Source organism: Parambassis ranga, chromosome 6 (assembly GCF_900634625.1).
Source record: "Parambassis ranga chromosome 6, fParRan2.1, whole genome shotgun sequence".
Classification (NCBI taxonomy): domain Eukaryota; kingdom Metazoa; phylum Chordata; class Actinopteri; family Ambassidae; genus Parambassis; species Parambassis ranga.
This window is the reverse complement of record NC_041027.1, coordinates 9,533,686-9,550,905: the sequence shown is the minus strand read 5'-3', so window position 1 is coordinate 9,550,905 and position 17,220 is coordinate 9,533,686. Positions and strand designations below refer to the sequence as shown.

At 40.0% G+C, this 17,220-nt stretch overlaps 1 protein-coding gene across 1 annotated transcript; it reads right to left on the bottom strand.

Annotated features, from left to right (window-relative positions):
- Positions 1-4,926: 4,926 nt before the first annotated feature.
- Positions 4,927-17,053, bottom strand: LOC114437553 (disintegrin and metalloproteinase domain-containing protein 10-like). Its single transcript, XM_028408332.1, has 16 exons — positions 16,894-17,053; positions 14,604-14,754; positions 12,633-12,751; positions 12,341-12,499; positions 11,696-11,796; positions 10,842-10,991; positions 10,211-10,303; positions 9,936-10,119; positions 9,325-9,488; positions 9,028-9,211; positions 7,987-8,137; positions 7,719-7,902; positions 7,503-7,611; positions 7,200-7,420; positions 6,978-7,104; positions 4,927-6,396 (listed from the first exon to the last, which is right to left on the bottom strand). Exons 1-16 carry the CDS (start codon positions 16,958-16,960, stop codon positions 6,197-6,199), a joined length of 2,364 nt encoding a protein of 787 aa, XP_028264133.1. The 5' UTR covers positions 16,961-17,053; the 3' UTR covers positions 4,927-6,196.
- Positions 17,054-17,220: the final 167 nt, after the last annotated feature.

Sequence of the window (17,220 nt, the reverse complement as noted above, 5' to 3'; positions counted from 1 at the left end):
ACTTTTATTCACTACTGTTTGTCTACAATAAAAGTTTCTACAAATATCAACTTCTATGAGAGGTTTCTCTTCATTTCATTGCTGCGTTTTTCTCTGAGAACATGTAGATAACTTGATCAAATACTGCAGAGGCTTTGTGATAAAGTTCAGGTGGTGAATATGCCTTTCTGCTTCTGGCTGAACATTTACAGTAATAAGAGCTGATTCATTTATGTGAAGTTGTTCTGCAGAGGGATGAGGCCTCGCTATGCCTGTCAGAAGGATTTTCCTGTACGAGCTTATCACTCCGGTTAATGTCTGAGGATCTGAGTCACAGTCGGAGGTCTGCCTTAAGTTTCTACCAGGAACCTCAGGCGCTGACTCGAGTATTGCAGATGTGATAGAAACGTGGATTTGCACGATGATCAAATGATATATGAAAGTCAGTCAAGGAGAGCAGTGGAGGGAGGCTTATCGTGAACAGTTACTCACCAATCGATTCATCAATTATCTGCATACAAACTCCTGAAACCACATTATCTCCTTGTTGCTTTGAACAGAAAGAAAAGAAAGAAGAAAAGAAAAGAGAAGAAAGATTTCAGTGAAATTCAGATTTTAACATTTATCAAATTGCACCTTGAACTTTTGTTCTGCAATTATCACTTTTACCTTCTTTCATAGTTAAGTCTAATAGTTTCCAATATCAGAAATTAGGGCTTAAAGGCACATTTGAAAGGCAGATTTAAGGTGTGCTTGTAGAAGAATTCTCTACATCTATGCATCGGAGTCATGGTTTGGTTCATGTCAAGGATATTTTCAATTATTCTGACACATAAGTGCCTATATTGACATCCTAATATTCTTATATTGAAATGTTGTTTAATGTACTGCAGCATCAAAGAAGGAGCAGAAGTAAAAACAGACCAGCAGTACACTGAAGGTGTCCATTTACTTTTGCTCACATAGTGCAGTTTTATTGATGTTTGACCAATAAGCCCCAGCTGCTCCAAATACATCCAAATTTATTTTGAAAGATCTTCGAAATTGTGAGGAAAAATATGAAAACAAAAGGTCACATGGTCGTATTATGTGTGTTTTCTTGCACAGAATAATGTGCCATATTATATAAGTGAAATACTTTGTGTATGTCTCTAAACTTTAGAAAAGTCCACTAAATTAGGAACATTTTAATAAGTATTGAATCAATGGTTTCAGGTTAACATTTTCCTGTGAGCACAGACACATAAAGCTCCAGGAGAAGATGCTCAGATAACACAGAAAATCCACTGTTTATCTCATCCTATGGGGCTCTGGCAGGGCGGCACCTTCACTCTGAGTTATCTCTGAGGTATCTGATGAGTGAAGGTGAGAACTACATGACAGGTTTATCTCACGGTTTGTTTGTTGGTGCAGTGCCTGACGCTCAACGGGCCCAGACAAAAGGTTCTGCTTGCTGATCAGCTGTGACGGCAGCTCCTAGCAGACATTATTGATAACATCCTCTGAGTTAGGACGTTGTTTCAGGGAAGTGTGTGCAAAGTGGGAAAATGAACAACCACATGAGTCATATCGCATCGATGTAAACAGATAACACTGAACTGTAACTAAACTCTTGTTGTGGTCGACTCTGCTCGTTCATGTCACAAACTGCAGCATGCAGAGGATCCACATTGAAAATCAATAGCAGGCCACATTCCACTGCATGTGCAAATGCACGGTTCCAGCATCTGACGTTCACTTTCCTATGGCTGTTACATCACCGAGCACACTCATCCTGAGGCAAAGTCATCAATAAGTATAGGCAATAAATACTGAAGTGTGTGACAAACATGTGGAAGATAAACATCTGATGGACACGCTTCCATTCAGTACACCACCACAGTGATACACTCCAGATGTGAGTGAGGTCAGGACTTTCTGCTTTAATTCAAGAGATTTGAGAAAAGTGTAGCATTAATCATTCAGGAATTAGAGCCTTTTTATTAAGGACTGCCTTTAAAACGTCTTAAAATCTGTTGCAGTTAATGACTGCCTGAAGTCTGGATCACATGGACATGACCACATGTCGAGGGTCCTCCATGGAGATGCTTTGCCAGGCTTGTCTTCAGTCGGCTGTATGTTTTGGGTCATTATCCAGTTAAATGTTGTGAAAAGGTTCTTCTTCACCCTGAACAGAATCCTCCTGTTATCCACTTCAGTCCTCTTCTCTGGTCCTCCAGGTCATTTGCTGTTGCTGAGCCAGTTAATTGCTTCCTTTAAGAATGTTACAGACCGTTGTATGAGCCAGTGTTTTCCTAGCTCTCTGGTGGGTTTATTTAGTTTTCACCTAATGATGGCCTCCTTCACTTGCATAAACTCCTTTTTAGTCTTTATGATGTAGATGGTGAACATCTACTAAATGCAAATCTAGCCCTTAGAACCACCTCTGTTATCTGGTTGATTCCTCATGGAGTAACTAGGAAACTGGACACTTAGACATGCAACTGCTTTTCAGCTATTTGTTCCTATATATACATATATATAAATTTATATATAAATTTATTTATTTTATATAATATTTATATATATATATATATATATATATATATATATATATATATATATATAGAGAGAGAGAGAGAGAGAGAGAGAGAGAGAGACTGAAAATGTGTGTGTGTAATGACTGTAATTAATTAAATGTTAAAACTCTTTAATTAAGGCAGAAAGTTTTGACTTTCCTCACATATTGGGTGTTTCATTTCAAATTCATATGGTGGTAGTTTAAAAGAAGAAGAAAAGAGATCATTGTTCCAATATTTATGAACACACAACATTTAGAGTTCTCATGTTAAATGACAGCTGATGTGTTTTTGCTGCAAACCAATTGTTTTAGAAGCCATGTGACTCCCTGACTGCTTCTAAAACATCTGGTCCCACCACGTCGCCTAAAGCAGCTGCTCCCTCTGCTGTGAACGTCCGCCTGCTGCAGACTGGCCTTATAACAATATTCATCATATAAACATGCACACTTTAAAAAGACACTAGAAACCATTTTATTGTACACATAATGTTTAAGAGCTTGAGCTTTAGGAAGGGCAATCAATAATCAAATAATATAAACCCTCACTAAACAGTGCCTGAATCTCAGCAGTAGATGATGTTTTTCCTCAACTGAAACACAACTAAAGCTTTAAGCTGCTGAACAGCGATTATATCAGAAAGAAAAGTGCAAAAATGATGGTTATCAGAACCTGAGAGCCTAATAATGACTCCTGAAAAAAGAAACATCCAGACAGTTTCTCTAACAGAATCTTTATAGAGATGCATCCATCCACATCTGTCAAACACCACGACACCAGTTTGTAATAGAAGCTTTATTTCAACTCTCAAGCCCAGTGTAAATGTTGAATCAATGGAATGGCCCTTAAAACGCAGACCTCAGTACATACAACAACTGCAGCACATCAACATAAAGATCCAAAGAGAGCACACATTACAGACAGTAAACAGGGGTCTATTTTATTTTGAACGAGTCTTTTAATTAATGCATTTCAAGTACTCCAAAAATTACATCTCTTTGCACAATACAATTTGAAATTCTTTTTTTTTTTTTTAGTAAAAATGTTCAAAGTGAACAAAAATTTCCGATACTGTATAAAACACAGTGAACATTAAAATCAGACAGTAGTATTACTTTTTAATCTTGTGTTCTTTCGGCCTACATCACCTACAACATTTTCAACTCAATTTGGACATTTTCAGTGCACGTTTATCTAAAAACTTTACCAAGACTACGAAATTAAAAAGAAAGTAAATTTACAGGCATTATTCTTCTGCTCGTCTACCCAAACCATGCCACAGGATAACAAAGACAAAAATGAGAATGTAACATTAAACTCCATCACATTGAATTTGTTTTTACCATTGATGATGGTGGAGAAAAGTATCATAAGCAAACTCCAGTTCAACTAGCACAGATAAGAACATAAATAACTTAGAAGAGAGGAAAGTTTGTCACATATGAACATCGTTGAACAACTGGAATTAGAATACAAAAAAATCAAACAGATGTATCAAAATGTAATTTTTCATTTTTCAAATGAAATGCAAATTTTTCCAAGTACTGTACAAGTTTACAGGTAAAACTCTCCAGGCCTGACGGGTGTGACGCGGCCAGGGGAGACGAAATTTAAAAAGAGCTCCATTTTGTACAGACATGAGAAGATATAGTAACTGCCGCATGTCTAAAATTCATCTGCCGTGTGAAAGAAACTGAGAGACGCTTTGATGTCCCCTCCAGAGCGCACGTGTGTTTTAATGCAACCATCAGGACAACTCTGTGAAATTATTAGCTGTGATAAGTGTTGCATGCATTTCAAAAAAAAAAATGTCAGGATCAAATAAAATCTGCCACAGAACTTAAAATCTGAGCAGTCTGTGCTTTTCAGCTGCATGCAGAAGCACACTGTTGACCACATGTTTGCATGGTAAATAAAAGTGTAGGATTACCCTCTCATTGAGTGTTCTGTTATTTCCAAAATGCCCCTTTGCTGGTAGGAAGGGAGGAAGAAAACACCTGAGGTCAAACAATCCCATTAAAAAAAAACTCACACCTCCTTCCTTTCATTCATTTGAAGTCCTTAAACCACACAGGTGCTTCCTGTATTTTATAAAACCCGTGACCAGAGAATCAGCTTCAAAACTTTTCACGGCACACTGATGTAAACTCAGACTGACGTCTGCACTCATGAGCTCTTAAGGGGATTCAGTCCATGATGAGATCTGACCAGAAGAAACACAAACAGCTGCTCATCTCCTGTGGAAGTAGTGTACACACTGAGGAATGCGTTAGTGAACAACATGACAATACTGCTGCATTTATACTGCGCTTTTCTGCTGTATTAAGACAAACATTTATAGCTGTCAAAGTAAATAGTGTTGAGTGACGTACAAATATTACAGACCTTGGTCAATTAATAGTCACATTTAATAAATGTGTCCGCATGCCCACATTGAAAAGTTCTTAGATTTGCTATCTGAAGAATAATAGAATGATTTAATCTTACATTTTTTTTTAGTCATTTTTAAAATTTAATTCCACACTCATGTAAACTAACATGATACACTCTACACTAAATCACAGCAGCCTTCACTTTCCCTCGCCTTCATATCTGAACAGGTAGAATCATCAGCTTCAGTTAGTGGTTATTCATTCTTCATTATCAAAAAAATAAAAAATAAAAGCAAATGTACCAAACTAGGCCATCCTCCCTTTCTGTTACAGTGACACCAGCTTGTTACACATCATGGGTAAAACAAAAAAATAGCAAGACAACAACAACAACAAAAAAACAAGATGGAAAAAAGGGACCTTGAACAAAGAAGGCCTTAAAAAGTGAGATATGGCGACCTTGTTTTTCAAAATCTAGCAATCTAGCAGTGAAAGAGATCCACCTGACTGGACAGTGAAGAGAACTCGATGGCGTCGAATCCTCAACAGCACTGTCCAAGGAACTCATCACGACCATCATTCCTTCATTTATGTGTTAAGAATCCTGAGAGCACTAACCAAAAACAAAACAAAAAATCAAAGAATAAAAGTGAAGAATTACACATTTACAGTAGAAGAAATAGTTTGTTTTCACTTATGATACACTAAATATTTACAGTCACATGCAGAAAGACTGTCTGCACGAGAGACCGGAGCCTGTGTCTTTTGCTGTTGTTCGATGTGTGTAAATCACAAAAGTGCCACAAATCCTCACTGAGTGTCTTTCATTCCCGGCTAAAATGGCGAAAAAAAAGAAGAAGAAGAAAAAAAAAAAGCACAGAACAATTCACCAGCAGCCACAGGCTTTCACTCAAGAAGACGTCTGCAATAGAACGGGAAAAAAAACCCCAAAAGCAAAAACACAACACAGAATGTACTAAAGCTACACATGATTCCTTAACTCCTTGGCACTCCTTAAAAAAAGAAAAAAAATGAGATGGAAAAAGATGCTAGATCGCACTGCATTGGAAATGGCTGATGGTCGAGTCCACTCCACAAAGAGCCAATTGAGTTGCTAGATAGTGTTTTCTCTTTTTCAAGTGTCTGTTTTTGTCTGTAGATGGAGGATAAGATGATGACTAACAACCATGTCAGGCTTTTCTTTGGATGGAGTGACGCTTCTGTTTCCCACTGTAGGCACAAGGAGGAGCCAAGGCATTGGAGAGGAAGGGGGCTGGGTGCAGGGTCTCAGCGTCTCATCTGGCCCATCTGATAGTTCTCTCTGTGCTGACGGTGGTGCCTCTGTGGCTGCGCCTGCCGCTGAGGCTGCCTCTGTGGCTGCCGCTGGGCGCCGTGCGCACCATGTCCTCCGTGGGCGTGCGGGTGCTGGGACTGGTGCTGCACCTGGGAGTTAGCATGCTGCTGCGCTCGTCGCCGCTTCAAAGTGCCTGTGGGACGCACAATGTGGCAGTTAGATTGACATGTAATGGCTGGTTGTATGTCTGCATTAGATGTATGTTTGATCCTTTTATTAAAATCAGATAAATAAAATGATCTACAGGCAAAACTGAGCGATGATGCTGCTGTCAAGACAGACACAGTAAACAAAGACAGGGAAAATCTGCCACAATGTGACAGCCTGTACCACCAGCACAAAGCCAAAACTAAACGCTTTGCCCTTCTGCCTCCATAATGTTGATGATGAGCATTAAAGACTCAGTCTGTAGATCCATATTGATTAAAAAAAGGTTATTAGTAGTATTTCTAGCCAGATTTGCTTAATGTACATGTAAGATATAGATAAGAAGGCAGCACTATCACTGCAAATAATGAAGATGGTGGTTAATATGGGTGACAAGAGAAGCCGGCAGTGCTTTATGATGTTTATGACTGGAATGAACCCTGTAATTAATACCGTTTTTGACTTGTATAATTATATTTAATAATTTTACCATACAAACACAAATATTTGCCCAAATACATCATGATCTATATTCTGATTAATATCCTTTTAGGACTCTGGACTTACCAGGAAGTGGTTTGGGAGGGGGAAGTTTGGGGTTACTGCTCGGCGTATGCACGCTGCAGATCTTAATAAAACCAGCCATGAGCATGATGAGGGCAATACCCATCAACAGCACTGCCCACCAATGAGCCTAGGAGGAGAATGTCACACAAATCAATCACAAGCCACACAACAACACCACCTCGTAGTAACTAATCGTCCAATCAGAATAAAGAAAACACATACCACAATCCACTCTGCGATGTTCTCATAGAGCTCTGGGTTAAAGATGGCCTTCTTTAGTCTGGCAAGTGGTCCGTCTGCATCCACCAGTCGACACTTCATGAACACGTCACAGTAGCCCTTGAAATCGTTGCAAGGCGAGCCAGCTGGGAGCGTGGTTACCTTTTTATTGAAGAAACGAGCCAGTCGCTCTGATCCTGTGCTGCTGCAGGTGTTGGGATTCACTGTGAAGACAGTCAACATAGTTGACATTTTATTTAAAAACAAATATTAGTTATAAAAGGTGGGAAAAGGTAAATGACTCACTCTTCTCCATGCAGCACACATGGCAAAGCTCAGTCTCATCCTTGCCATCTTGGCTGGCACAGGTGCACGCCTCAAGCCCGTACTTCTCACAGATGGAGCCGGAGCAGCCCTGCGGGGGAGTAGCACGAGGACAGGCGGGATCAGACACTGACTGGTATGAATATTAAGTTGCTATAACAACCAAATGTTCCAGGTGTGAAGCCTTCAGCCACTCACCCCGTTGAGACAGACTTGAGTTTCGCCGTGGCAGGCCGTGAAGTTGGCCTTGGGCTCCGAAGTGGGACATTGGGCACTGACTCCGTTGCACATGCCCTGGTGAGCGCACTCCGACTCGTCTCTGCATTTCTCATTACGGCCCTTGTGAGTGCACTCCCTAGTACAGCAAGGTCCCTGGCTGGGGCTGGGGAGATAATGATGTGTCAAGAATAAGTTGGCAAATCTTTCATATTGTAGCCAAACGCAAACTAAAAAACATAACATCTACCTGCAGACTTTGTTGGGCTTCAACTTGCACTTTTTGTTGTCAGGCTGGTTGGCATCATAGCAGCACTGGTCCCTGCACTGATCACTGTAGCCACAGTCACACTCCTCTCCAGGCTCCACCAGACCATTGCCACAGATGGGCTGGCCAGACTCTGAGGGAAGGATGGAACAACAAACATTGAACCTTCTCTGCAAAACCTGGAAGATTCTCGTTAGACATTTGTTCTGCAGAATGGGTTAATGCGGTAAGGACTGTGAGTTCGTAAATGGAAACACTGACATTTGAGGCAGTAAGCGTTGGCAGGCCCGCATGGATTTTCCAGTCATATTGGCCAATATGCATTTGACTTCAAACATCAACAGATTAGGATTACAGACGGGCCAATCATGTGAAGTAATGAATTTTGAAGCATGTCTTTTGTTGTGCTACTGATGTGTACTAAAGTAGTGTTAGGAGTGACGGTTGATTCACAGGCAACACATAATCTGCTAAATAGTAATAAACAAAATATTACTCGACCAATGCGATCAAAAGCTGAATTAATCCCCTTAATAAAGGACCTACAGCCTGTAACCAAGTGAATACACTTCTCTTTCCGAGTGCCTAGAAGAACCTATCGAGGCTTGAACATTAAAACGAGGCTACTTATGATAAAAACCTATGATAAATACTGTATTTAACACGCTGAGCCTTAATGTTACATTATACAACCTACAGGGTTTCAGTGTAGGGCTGTCAAAGCATCTGCTACAGCGAATATAACCACAGCTTTGTATGTACTCTATTTAATATGGTCACAGCTCACCAGAAAAAAGCTTGTTGGACATGCTTTAGCTGAGGAAAAAATACACCCACCCACTCCAACTGTGCAATATTCATTGCTAAAGGCAAAAGACTAATTTGTAGTTTCCAGTGATTATACAGAAGTGAAATGACATATTCACGATTACGCAACATGGTGGCCCTTTAAGACTTTGGGGTAAATGTCTACAACCCATCAGCAGAGGGAAAGCAAATTTAGACAAAAACAGTGACACACACCAACAAAGCAGTTGCTCCTCTTCTTCTCCAGCACCTGGCTGATGTTACGAACACTACAGACGGAGAACTTATTGTTGTTGAGCTTGTCTCCGGATGTAGCTCTTGCATACATGATATAATTGCCCTTCTCCTTCTTGTCTTGGCTTTTGGATTCTCCTGGGGTGCACTCAGATCCAGAGTCATGCTGGCAGAGAGGGAGAAAAAGAAGAAAAGTTAAAAGAAAAAAGGGACAAAGTGAACAGAGCCTAATAAATTCCTTCTCACCTAACATAAATGTGGCACATCTAAGTAACTCACCGGGGAGCCAAAGTTGTGTCCTACTTCATGTGCAAAAGTGATATGGGAGACTTTTGGAGGTACGTGGGAGGCGTAGTTCTGTACAGTGATTATGCCAGTGTTGAGAGACTTCTTTTTTCCATCTGAGTACAGCTTGCTTTTTTCACAGATGCCTCCAGAGCTCCCTGAGAAGGAAAAGCACTAGTTGGAACAAACGTTTTACAGCTCTGCTACATAACATGAAAGATTTGGCTCATTTAAGTGTGATTCAGTTCATGACGATTATTCAAATAATATCCAGATGACATAACATGCTGCTTTGCTTATCAATATGTTTACAGTGCATATTAAATTCTATTTGTCACTGCTGGCAGATGACACAACCTCCTACAAGTAAAATAAAGAAGCCAATAGTGATACGTTTTACATTAAAACTTCAAATTAACAATCTTGGTTATTTTTAATTCCACTGCATCATTAACAGTGCAACCAATGCATGGCTTACGATAACCTTTGGGAATCACATCTGCATACGTTTGTGGTTAAACCTGCACTTGAATCTATCATTTGCAAGTTACTGTGTCGCTTTTTTTTTATGATTGTAGCTGCAATGTATGCCTCATTTCCAATACCTGAAGGGGCTCCCACCCAGGCCAAACCCAAAACGCCGTCGTCAAAATCTCTGTCTGTGAAGACGTAAGCCAAGCAGTAGTCATCGTGGTTCTGCTCAGAGTTCAACTCCAAGAACTTCTCCACACCGATGTTGGCAAAGCGGAATGGGTTGGATCTATCTCTCTCATCACTGGTGGTGTTGATCTGTGCAGGAGTTTGAACAAGTTTCAGAGGGAAGGTGGCAACAAAACTTAAATTCAAACTTCAAAAACAGGTAGTAAGCAGCATGTCTCACCCTGATCCTTTTCACCATGAAGCTGATGTTACGAATGCCCATGAAGTCTGTTCCCTGATAGATAGCATCAATGGCCTTGACATGACTGGAGATCTGAAAGAGGTATACATGCCAGAGGGTCTGAGCTTGAGATTCAGGGCACATTTTTAACAGCAAGTTGACTAAACATGAAGCATCTCACTGCCGGATTCAATCAATAATGTGTGCATCTATAATGTAGACAACTGAATCATAGCCGTATAACTAGAAAATATCATCTTCTTTGTGCACATTATGTTAGCTGTATCTCAGTCCAGGGCCATGAGTATATGAAGCCTGGCAGAATGATGTCCCATTTTAAAGGCAAATCATTTGAAGCCAAGAAATGCAGCCTGTTTTTTCCTTATAGCAAAGCATGCAACACATTTCTCAATCTTCTGTATTGCTCATACAGTTTTTACATACAGTTTTTTAAGATTTACATTGGCAAGTGTTATTGTTTGTAGTTTGTTTTAAAGGCTTTATAATGCCACTTGCATGTGTGTAGACACTACAGGCTAGAAATTACACCGTTTCTAACTTCAACTATTAAATCTGTATTTGAAGCTTTTGAGTTTTTCTGAAACACAATTTATAAAGTGCTGTGCATTACCTGAGCGATGACAGCCTCTCTGGTCTTGTAGTACTTGTAGAAGAGGTGGTCTGTCTGAATGAAAAGCTGGCAGGTGTTTTTCTCAACCTGAGCCATCCTCTTCTTCCTCAGAAGCACAGGGTCATTAGAGCCCGCCTCAGTGTGGAGCTCCTGTGACACAGGAGAGTAGGAAGTAGATGGTTAAATAAAACATATATATAGCATTTTCAGGCAAACAGTCAGTAAATAAATAATGTCTGGTACTTTTAGACTGTGGTTCCACAGCTGCAGTATGGTCATAAACTGGATGTCTGCAATAGCTCATGAACTTTGCTCTGTCACGCACAAACTAATGGTTTTGGAAACATTTATTATGTCAACCACACAAGTGGCAACAACCTAACTGTGTGAGTTAAATCATTCTAATGTGCGTCAACAATATGATTGGCCTAAATAAAAACTATACTGTATGGTATTGACAAATTATCTGTATTATAATGTTTATTATAATATGTTTGCCGTGTAAATTCAAAATACATTATTTCATAACCTGATATGCAAAATGGTTTGTTACAGATGACAAACTAGTTAAGTGTTTAGATGGGCCAGGTATGCTTAAAAGAATACTTGGCATGTGAGTGGATGAAGACTCTCTCAGCCAACATCTATCTTGTTCCAAATTCAGAATAACTGAACAGGAAACACAACAAGTCACTGATGATATCTGAAAGATGGCGAGTAGCAGTTAGCATGTTGGTTTGTTTATAATAAGTTTTTTTAAAGGCATCTCTGCCGCTGAGAATGAGAAATGTAAAATTTCCTCAAATCTCTTCACTAAACTGTCGGGGTTTTTTGCGCTGTGTGGTCCAGTTCACCTTGGGTGGCTCCTCCATGGCAGAGGCTTGGTACTTCTTCATCCTTTCAAACACAGAGCTATCAGCACAGCCTCCCTCTGGGCCGTACTTGTGCGGGTAGTCTGAGTGAGAGAGGCAGACATAACACTGTTTGGATTATGGGAGACAATGTTAGCTACTTAACCCCCTGAGTCACTCTATTTCTGGCACTATTCATGATCAGCTAATGGATGTACTTACACGCCACTTGAGCCTAGCTTTGCTGTGTGAGCCGTTACTGTTCTGTCTCTCTCATTAGTGATTCCTCTCACAATTCTGTTTAATTTGCCCCTCAGCCACATGCTATGTGTACACAGATGACTTAAAATTAGGGGGTGCTAGTGTACTGAAGTGTATTTGCTGCTTACTATTAGTACCAACATTGTAAAAACTGCTTAAATGAGCCAGAAGCCCAAGAGCAAGATTGTGTTACTCATCTAATGAGCACCCCGGGTGTCTCTGCTCCCCAGGAGAACGATCACACCAGTCTGCATCCATCAGCTCAACAGCTCTAACCTTGCACTTTCCTAGTCACACATTTACATACCCATATATCCAATTACACATTCTCAATGATTACAATAGGATAGCCTGTCATAGGTGTTTATGTAGCTGCTAGAGACTCACGTATGTCGTCCTCGTGGTAGATGACAGAGTGGAACGGCACGTCTTTCCCCTCCAGGTATCTCTCAACAGGCTCCACGTAATAAGTGCCATGGTAGCTCTGAATGAAACCGTCGAACTTACCATCCACAACTGAGCCATGAGTCAGGGTGCCTTTCTCCCCTGGGAATGCAAATCACAGGAGAATATGTTTATGAAGACCATTCTCAGTTATAGGACATAGTACCAAGTCAGAAAGACACTATTCTATACAGCAGTACCACATTTAAACAAGTAATCAAACGGACAATCTTACCATAAATTTCTCCAGTGTAGATATGAGAGGTATCATAAGGAATTTCTTTTCCTGAAACATCCACTTTCAAATCCTGGGCAAACAAGGTAGTGTCCCTCTTCATTCTTAAGTTAAAATGCCTGAAAAAGAAAAAAGAAAAAACATGACCAACACAAAACAACTGAATGTCGTGATCCAGGTTACAATATGGGTAAGAACACTGTCGCAAAGCATGAGCCCACAGATATAGGCGTGGATCTCAAATTGCACTCGCTTTTGGGAGTAAGCAATATTTACCCAGCCTGCAAAAAAGAAACATGCAAATGAAAGAGAGAAAAGGGTCAAAGCACACACTGGCAGAGAGAAACCATCTGAGCAGGTTTCTGTGGCAGAGAGGAAACTACAGGCTTTATTTTGTAAGAGCACAAACAGAAAATCAGGACAACTTGAAACAATGCTGTTTTTTGTTGATCAAACATATGGCAAGGAAACAAAGATGTTACAGTAAACCTTGCGTCTCACATAACACCTACACAGTGCTCTTATTGTATGCTGGTATTGTGAGTAAGTTAGACTTATCTAGGTCCCTGCATAGAACAGCTAAATTAACTGTGAGGAAACACAAGGGCTCTATAAATATTTGGATTACAAAAATACAGAAAAATATGATATGGTGGCAAGCAATCTAGCTATGAATGTGTAAAATGCTCATTGAATCACTTCTTTAATCTCATGGTGAAAATATTTCGGACCAGCAAGCAATTTAAGAAGCCACAATGTTCTTCTCACGTAATCCCAAAAAAAAAAAAAAAAAGAACTCTCCTAAGTGACAAGAAGAACAAGGAGTCCTGCAACAGATGGCAAGGCCCCCACAGAGCCCTGATCTCAACATCATGGAGTCAGTCTGTGATTGCTTAAAGAGGAGATGACAGAATAAATCTACCGAAGAACTGTGGAATTTCTCCAAAATACTTGAAACAACCAAACTACAGAGTACCTTAAACAACTGTAGAAATGTGAAGAACAATGCAATGAATTGCTTGAACTAAATTAAGATAAAAAACCTTGACAATGAAAATACTCCTCAGTGTCTTCACTTTCCTTTTAGTCTCTAAAATGTCTGCACAGCCCTGTACCTTTATCAAGACAGTTTGGATGGCAGATACTATGCTGCAAATGAAAGGCACGAATCTCCAGATCTGTCATAAATTTACAAGGAAAAGAGGCTGACTTATTTCTCCCGTTCAAAGGAAGAGACATCTCCCGTCCGTGGGTTTGTTTGCAAAGCTCTTATCTTTCTCCTTCCTAGTAAGCACCATCAGAGTTTAGAAGCAGCAGGCCCAGAGACACAGGCAAGAAAAGAGCATGGGTTTGCCAAGATCCAGGCCAGATGGTCATGACTTTGTCATGGAGAGTGTAGGCACTTTCAAACAACACCACCTCCTCAAAATACTAGACGAAACAAGAACTATGCAGGAACCATCCATCTACTATAACTGCTGGGGGGTTCTATGAGGTGGCATAAATACAGTAAAAAACCTTCAAAGGACAGTTTCTAATTCACTTTGCATAGAAGCATTACATCAGAGACAAAAATAATTATTCTCCCAAATGAATTATTTGAGCTGTAAAATGGCAGAAAAACTGCCTGTGTCTTTAAATAGCTTGTTTTTTCCCATGAAGCCCAAAACTTAACAGCATACTCTCACACAGGAAAAACAAAAACAGCCAACCAGCACAACTCAGCAAGTGTAACCAAGGGATGCTAGTAATGGTCTCTTTTGCTTAACCATTCAATTAATTACATGGTTACAATGGCGCACATATGAACTACACAGGAAAAAAACACAAAGCATATCGTCATTACAGAGTTAATGTAATGCCATGAGTTTCTTCTATGATTTATTTTTTGCAAATAAACAAACTAGTAAAAACACTGGTATGAATCAATTTTACTTTAGAATACTATCTACAAGAAAAGATCACACAAACCTTCCATGGGCATGGAATTCTAAATGAAGGTACTTGTCCTCGTGAGAGAGTGCCCTCTTGGCCCTCTGATGCTTGCTGTGCACAAGCTCTGTGTCGTAGGAAAGGCCTTCATAGTGACGGATGTACTTGTTTAAGGGATTCCTATAGTGTCCTGTGTGAAAAGAACAGAGAAACATATGTTAAAGACATCACCTCCATGACTCATTTATTTATACATATATGGTCAATCTCTTTGAAATAAAACACTGATGACCAAATAAGTTGATATCAGGGTAGTTTGTTTGTCATAGTGTGACACAAGACCAGTGGCATATGTGGGCATGCCCTTTGAAAATGCACACAGTGGCAGCATGATGCCAGCTTTGTTTTCCCTGTGTAAGCAAGCCAAGCAGCATAAGAAGCTTCATAGCAGTTCCATAGAGAAATATCTCCGTGAAAGGGGCCACTGACTAATACTAATGCACAATCATCAAAATGATGTCGTAACAACAGTGAGCAAAAAAGACAGACATGTATGTCTGCAATGTGGAAATTTTTTCTAGGTGTCTGAATCTGACAGCAGAGCTGCTTTATTGGGTATCAGCATTCAGCCAAAATGTGGACAAATTGGATATAGGCAAAAATACATGTAGCTACAAAACCACAACATAACAAACAACAACAAAAAAACAGTGCTGGGTTCTGAGTGTTTAAAATGGGGTATAACTACCACATTTCTGTGCAAATAAACGAGGCATTCTACATGTTAGGATGGTTGTGAAGCTCAAGAGGTGGATTCTCCGACTGCTATTTGACAGGCAGGATTAAAATGCAGGCTGGATGGAAGCTGACAGTAAATCAGTGTGGTCTGTGTTTTAACATTCAGCTAAATCTATTTAAGTCAAATGAATGCCAGTTTTGGAGCTGTGCTCAACAACAGCCCCCAGCGCCACAGCATAATAATTTTGCCACCAGAGGAGTGGGTGGTGGGCTTGATGGGGGGGAAAAAAGAATCTTGAACATCTCCACCCATTTCTCTAAACACTCAAACAAACTCCACTTCATGACAACATCTATCCTGTTTTTTTTTGCACAAACTTGTAATACTGGTGCAAGATCAAGTCTTTGCTCCATGTCATTTAGACCAGAAGAAAGTAAATGGACTACATGTAATTAGGACTTTCAGGCAGGTAATTATGCCTGCCTAGTGAGCCATAAATTACAGGATTCAGTGCAACTATGTAACAAAGATGAATAAGTACACAGGGCTTCAGCTACTTCATGTTCATGTGCAGTATGAAATATTTACGTGCTAACATTAAATTTTTCATTGAGGTGACTATGAGAAGTAGAGGCCACACTATCTTAACTTCTCACAAACATTACAGAACCCTTAAGTATTATTTTTCAAAATATATTAAAAAAAAGCAATATAAAACAATCAAGTAGGAATGAAGATGAAATGCAGAGAAACTGATGAGAAAAAGTTGTGATTGCTACTTTTGACAGAGCAGGGATCCAGCCAAAGATTAAAAATATATAAATAAACAAATGTAAATACGGAAAATGAAACATACCACAACTTAAAACAGTGTACTTTTAAGAAGCTTCTTTTATTCTAAGGGCACAATGTTAAGACTTAACTGTACATTATCGCCTTGAAGCATCCAGCTGTAGGAAGCCATACATATCCTACATATCAATGCTGCAGTTCATAAAGGGCAATTTAACCTACCCTGAATAAAAATAATACACAACATTCATTTTCAAATGGCTGTATATAGACTTACATTAGAGAATAACGCGACATACAACACTGTTGACAACACGTAAAACAAAAATTTAGCCTGAGAACTGGAAAACTTGTGTCATTTAAATCGCACAAGCTGACACGATGCTTGAAAACTGTTTTATATTAGCGGCTAAAGTGTTAGCTAGCACAAAGCTAACGGTCCGCTAACCCCAGTCGGCATCTCCATCTTCTCATAACAATGGCTGTCGGCGCTATTCGCACGATAACAACAAAACCGAGCCAAACCTGACAATAAAATCGTTGACAACACACAGAAACAACTCAGCACTGCCGGTTTATTTTAATCAACCGAATAAATCCGCGTCAACTTTTACGTTGTGTGTCATTTGTTGGCTTGAAGTAATACGGCTAAAAAGGGTGCAGTCCTCTTCATAACAAGCAGGCCTTGCCTGATCCCTTCTGTTAGCTAACGGGCTATCAGGATTTCTGCTCCTCTCAGCCGCTGCTTCATGGATTCAACACAACTTCTAGGGTTTTCACTCAAAATGCCTCACTCACCTTGGGTGCAATTCAGTAAGTACACGAAGAGGAAAACTTTAAGGAGAAGCATATGTGACAAATCCATTGTTAGAGCATTGATACCGTTTTCACTTTATTGTCCTACTTAGATAGGCGCAGACGCCCTGTGTGTTTATTGCAGCTTCCTCTCATCGCCTCCTCTCTCTCCTGCGCCGTGACGTCAGACGCAGGGGCCTCTTGGCATCCCTTCCCCCAAGAGCCTCCATGATCCCGGTCTGCATACATTACAGCACGCCCAGGTACACTGTATGCAGTGCATATACATATTTTTTTTAATCCACCCATCATCTAAAAGCAGCAACTTAT